This window comes from Charadrius vociferus, unplaced genomic scaffold (assembly GCF_000708025.1).
Source record: "Charadrius vociferus isolate BGI_N301 unplaced genomic scaffold, ASM70802v2 scaffold51, whole genome shotgun sequence".
NCBI lineage: Eukaryota > Metazoa > Chordata > Aves > Charadriiformes > Charadriidae > Charadrius > Charadrius vociferus.
The window spans coordinates 3281836-3287696 of NW_009646939.1; the positions used below are offsets into that span (position 1 = coordinate 3281836).

General features: G+C 46.9%; 1 protein-coding gene across 1 annotated transcript; it reads left to right on the plus strand.

The window, feature by feature from the left end:
- Positions 1–3118: 3118 nt before the first annotated feature.
- Positions 3119–5640, plus strand: PRLH (prolactin releasing hormone). The gene is made up of 2 exons (XM_009894988.1): positions 3119–3368; positions 5069–5640. The coding sequence occupies exons 1-2, from the start codon at positions 3119–3121 to the stop codon at positions 5245–5247; spliced, it is 429 nt and encodes a 142-aa protein (XP_009893290.1). The 3' UTR covers positions 5248–5640.
- Positions 5641–5861: the final 221 nt, after the last annotated feature.

Genomic DNA, 5861 nt, shown 5'->3' on the forward strand with positions numbered 1-5861 from the left:
TGCTGCCCTGGTTTGCCCGTGCCCCCCCATCCACAGGGACGTGGCAGTGGCCCCCTCCCCTCTCCTCCTGATGGTCCGGGGTGGGGCTGGGGGTGTCCTCAGCCAAGTGTCCTGCCAGGTCCCCCCCTGCAATGCTCTGGCGCCGCCCTCCGCTCCTGCTCCCTGCCCTGATCAATGGCTTTCCAATAGAGCCACGGTTCTCTTCCCTTCCCTTTGTAAATTTAAATTTTGCTCAGTAGTACTGCTGACGTCCTCCTGGCCCACCTCTTGGCTCCCCCTCCTCCTTCAAGCCCACTTCCCTCCAGTATAAAAGGCGTGAGCCCCCAGCAGCTGCCCTGCTTCTGCTTGGAGCAGCGGCTACCTGAGGAGCAGCTCTGGTGCAAACAGGTGAGTGCCTCCCTCCAGCTGCTTCAGCGCTTGTCCTGGCTCTCTTTCTTTTTTGTCCCGGTGGCTTTAGCCTCTCTACATTAACGTAGACAGCTGTGCTCTGCGCTCGGCAACTTTTCTCCAGTTTTTGCAGTGAAGGAGACTGTGCAGTGCCGTGTCCCTGCAGGCAGAGGACAGCCCAGCGGTGCGCCTCGCCTGCCACTCTGCCCCGAAATGAGCCATGGCCCAGGCCTGGATTCACCGCGGGTTTGAGCTTTTGAGAGCATTTCCAATGCTGCTTTCAAACGTGAAAGCCATTCATGTTTGTGTCGGGGTGTGGGGCTACATAGCCAGTGATTTCGAGTAAAATGCTATCTTACGGTTTAAAGAATTATAGCACCTTGTCTTCCGAGGACATCCACGGTAGCTTTAGACCTGATGGATCTGCAGCAGAGCTTGAGTTTGGCATGCTGAGAGCCCCCCCTGCGCCCAGAGGGAGAGCCAGGATGGTCTCCCACTGCCCATGCTGCTTCACTGTAACTTTACTCGTGGTTTTAATGTGCTTTCTCTTCTCATGTCAATGGAAATTGCCAGACCGCTGTCACAGATGTCGCTCAGCCCAAATTTAAAGGCTCTTTCTGCTTAGGGACCAAGCAGAAGTGGCAAGTTGACCAAATGGCAGCAGTGCCAACTTTTGCTGAGCTCCAGGAGCAAAGTTATTCCTGAAACTTTTAATTGTGTCAAGTTTTGTTGAAACTAGTAAGCTTTTAAGGTTTTTGGAGATCATTTAATGGTTGGAAATGAAGGGCGCACACAGAGTTACTGTATGACGTGGTGTTTTTTCAATTTTCCCTTTGGAAGAAATCTGCAGGTCTGTGGGCTAAGGTAGGTCAAGACCTGAGGAGATCGCAGAGCATGTCCCAGCCGCTTACTTGTGAAAGGACTGTGAGTGGCTAACCAGGATATTGTGCTTATCCTTAAAGCCTAGTGACCAGGTGGAGCTGGGGTTAGAAATGCTCAGTATCATGCGGGGTCAAGTTTATGGCATTATCTCTGCCTCGGTTTCTCCCCATACAAACAGGGGTGGGACAATTAGGAGGAGGAAAAATAAGGGAGGATTGGAGGTGCTGGGCCCCTTGATTATTTAGGGGTGACATGTTACTTGCTGAGGAGCCGTGAAAGCCATGTGCTTCACAGAAATCCTAGCCAGGTCAAGGGTGTGAGTAAAATGTTCATTAAATAATGGCACTCTAGAAGGTGGTCAGAATGGCTTATTCGGGCACAGGACCAGCTGGTGGAGACTGGGACACAGCATTGCTTAGGAAAAAGCTTGTGTTAAAAGCTTTGCCCTGTATTTTCATCTTTCATCAACAGTGAGCTCAAGGCAAGCTCTTCCTTTCTGCCACTCAGTTCTCAGAAAAACAAGACACAAAACCAGACAGCAAGTAAACTGGAAAACCTGTCAGCAGCCCTGTAAGCACGCTGGAGGCGTTCCTCAAAACATCTTTTTGTCTAACTGAATTTAAGGCTTTGGTAAACGTGGAGCAACAAGAGATACCAGCTGAAACACCAGCTGAAAATGGAGGCAGAGTTCATCCCGTGTGGTTTTACATGCTAAGATCATTTAGCCCTGATTGTTATGAGACATGCAGATTAGAACAAGTTAATTCACAGTTCTGTTGAAATTACGGGTTAAAATCTTTTTCCTCCAAGGTGTCAGTGTGGGAAAAAAAGAAAAAAAGACAAACCTTCACTGAATGCTAGGGGTTAAGGAGGTTTTGACTTTGCATTTTAATGAAAGACACCACCAGATTTTCCACATGCTTTTGTCGTGTTGCCTGTGTGGTGTGCTTGGGAGCATCTTGCATCAAAAGATTTTCATTCCCGCTCTGCCCCTACTGAAGCACAGCACTTAGGCAGCAACAGGGGAAAAATCCCACCCTTACATGGGGAGAAGCCTCTGTTTAGGTGTAGCTGAGAGGATTTCCTATAGCTCTGTAGCTGTATAGCTACTGTAAGTGATGCTTAAGCATACAGGGCTCCTGCAGGCAGAGGCTCCTGGCTGTCAAATTCACAGGCAGACCTCACACATTAGAAGGTTCCTAGCATGACAGCCAGGAGAGCTGCTGCGAGAAAACTTGTCCAAAATGCCAGAGACGGTGCAGTGGTAACCCGAGCCCGGGATCGTCATCTCCTGGATGTGATTTTCCTCACTCAGCTCCTTCTGTTCTGCACAGCCCTTCTCTTGGCGGGGATTTCTCATCCGTTTGCATCTGGCTGCATTTACAGCATCCGGACATCTAACAGGGGAAACTGTAACTGGAAATCTTTTGCATGCTGGCTGTGAAAGGGTGAGCTGACATGGGAGGAGCGTTCCCTTTCAGTAAACCTTTCTAATACATTCAGTTTTAAAGAGATTGTGTAAAATGCAAATGTTTGTTAGACATATTTTACAAGTGAGGAAAGGATGATGGAGATGGTGGCTAAAACACATTTTGGTGGCCAATGCCCGTGGTCGTACAGAGGGCCGCACAGAAAGTCAGGGGCAGGCTCAGGGCCAGGAGTCGTGTGTCCTGTGAAGCTGTGCTGGGGGCTTTCACTGATGATTGATGAGAAAACGCTCAAGTTGCAAGACTTACCTCAGTAGATGGCTCACTGCATAGCCTTTGCCTTCCAACAGAAATATCTAGGACATTCTCAGCGTCAGCGTTTCACAGAACTTAGTCGTAAAATGGCTCTGATGAATAGGAACATGCTGTTACAGTTGACACCTTCCTTCACCTTGAGAGCTTTAACTCATATATGTTCCCCATGTTCACTTTTCTCCTCACAGCCTTCCCACCACCACTCCATCATGTGGCATCTGATGTCGTGGACACCACGCGCCCAGTGGTCACCAAAGCACTTAAAGCTGGTCACTGTCTGTGTGCTGGTGCTCTTGGTATCGCTCAGCTTTGCTTCTGGACTGAGCAGGCCCTTTAAACATCAGATAGACAACAGAAGTAAGTATCAGTCTCACCTGATGTAATGCAATGGACTCCCAAATGGTGACCCCGTCATCATTGGTGCATCGAGGGATCAGGGTATGGCTGTTCAGCAGCAAATCCATGTGGGTGTTTCTATGGTAAAATGGGGGCGTGGGGTCCTCTACTTCCATTTACACTTGTAAGAGCATATACAGAACTTAATCTCCTTCTCACAGCCCTTAATTAACCAAGGGAAATACTGTAATTTTTGATAAATACTGGAGGAGACACCAATGCACAAAAGAAAATGTAAGGCAGTATACACTAAATATGTACGGATCAAAATTTCAGCTGTGTTCTGTAGACCTGGGGTAGTTCACAACTACTTCTGTAGAGTAACAAGAAAGCAAGGGCCCAGAAGCTTAAGCTCGCTTTACAGACATCTTCATTTCTGGCTGGAACCACGACTTGTCCGAAAGGCAAAATACAATTGGTTGAAGTGTCTCTATTCAGAGACACTGTGAGGGACTGAGGCTGGTCAGGTAAGGGACAATACCATATGTCCCAAGTAAAAGCTAACACACGGTCCGAAAGATTTTTGAGAAAATCTTTATCAGGAAACCTCATCTTTCCCCAAAGAGCAAAGGCTGATAATTGTATGTGGAGTGGGAGAGAGGTGGGTGTGGGGTGTAAGGCACATGGGCTCTCAGTAGCACACCTTCCCTTCTCAAGGAGAACTAGGCATGCATGGAGCCTCAGTTTTTAGGTACCCAGGTGAAAAAAATGAAATTACTTGGGTTTTGGTGGGCAGAAGGGGTGTTAAATACTGTGTAGAAAGACTTACAAGATGCATTTATGGAGAAATTCACAGCCAAAGTGGAGTTTTTATTTTTTCTGTTGAAGCATCAAAATGCACAGGGGAAAATCCTGCTGCCTTGCCCGAGACTTTCATAGGACTTAGATGATATATAATGCACTTAAACTGAAATTTACTCCTGTTCCTGACATTCATCTGGCTTTAGAACGATTTGGTATTTCCTTGGGGCGGCACCATCTCCAGCACTTTCTAGATTTTCCCTGTTGCTATATCCTAGTCTTTTAATATAACTATACCCCTCTCCACACCTGCGCTAAAACTAAACTAGACTGTAAAAATAAGTCAAGTGTACTTCAGATACATTAAAAGAAAAAAGCGAACAAGAATTAGCTTTTTATGTTTACCTCTCACATAGGAACCCCCTCTGCAATCCAGTGGATTTGTTAGCCTTAGAAATACTGTACCTGATGCGTCCAGCAGAAATAGGGGATGGACAGTAGGACCTTCAGGACTTTAGCTAAGAGAGGAGAGTTTAAAAGTGGCGGTACAGAGAGCTATTATGGTCTTTCTGGACGTAGGCTTCATTGTAACCTCTTCCAGGGTTTGGATCAGTTTTAAAGCATGCTGTGCCCTCCTGAATACATGGGTACTTTTGTTCAAATTGCAGGTTGCAGCCCAGATAGATAAAAATTAATTTTGCATCTTGAAGCCTCTTCCTTTGGGCTCCATGTATGGCAGGTGACCCTCAAAGGCACCAGAAAGTTGTGTCTGCGCAACTGTCTGCACAAAGGCTGCAGCCTTTCCCCTCCTTTTTTTTTTTTCTGTACTACAAATAAGCCATTTAACACCCTCAAGATGTTCAGGACATGGTGCCTTTAAGTGGGGTGGTAGATGCTTCACTGACTGCTTTGAATTCCAGGTCCTGAGATAGATCCTTTTTGGTACGTGGGCCGTGGTGTCCGCCCCATCGGTCGGTTTGGGAAGAGGCAGCTGAGAAGCAGCCGTGGCAGCCTGAGGCCTGTGAGCAGGCACCTGGATTTCATCTTGAACGCTTTGTGGGAGCAAAAAGTGTCAGACACAGACGACAATGACTGGTGATCCCTGTTCCCTGGGGCGGTGACCCTGCTCTTTGAATTTGCGCCTTCCTCTGCACCTCAGACCTCCTGTTCTGCTTTTGCCTAGCAATCCCGCGCTGCTCTTCTTTCTGATCCTTGTGCAAGTTCCTTCAAAAAGAAACATATTGAGGGTGCAGGTAAAAGACAATGCATGGACACTAGCAGTGAGTGCAACCATAGCTTATAAAAATGTTTCTTTGTCTCACATCCCCACCAATCTCCTGATGCTGTTCACTGTAACGTTATGTTTACCCCAAAACTACACAGCTTTTGTGCTGGGATTTAACCTCTGCAGCATTAAGCGTATCATGAAGCCTTCCTGTCACATTTCGAAATCAATGGCTGTTGATATGTAAAAATAAAAAGCAATGGTTGGAAGAAAGAAAAAAGGCTCCCACTAATTTTTAGTGTACCTGCACTAAAGGCATGAAATGCTGGTGCTCTGTGTGTAGTTTTTATGTAGATTCTTAACATCCACCCGTAGGAAGGTAGCCCTGAACTATCCACTGCCCCTTTATGATTCTTCCTGTGCTGCTGGAGACATATGTTAATGAACAAAAAGGAGCTATTATCAAAGATAAAGATTTTCTTCCTGCT

Excerpts from the sequence above, each read along its gene's own strand:
- PRLH (XM_009894988.1), top strand. The coding sequence starts at position 3,119 with ATGCTGTTACAGTTGACACCTTCCTTCACCTTGAGAGCTTTAACTCAT. Across the intron at positions 3,369-5,068 it reads ACATCAGATAGACAACAGAA|GTCCTGAGATAGATCCTTTT; the intron begins GTAAGTATCAGT and ends TTTGAATTCCAG.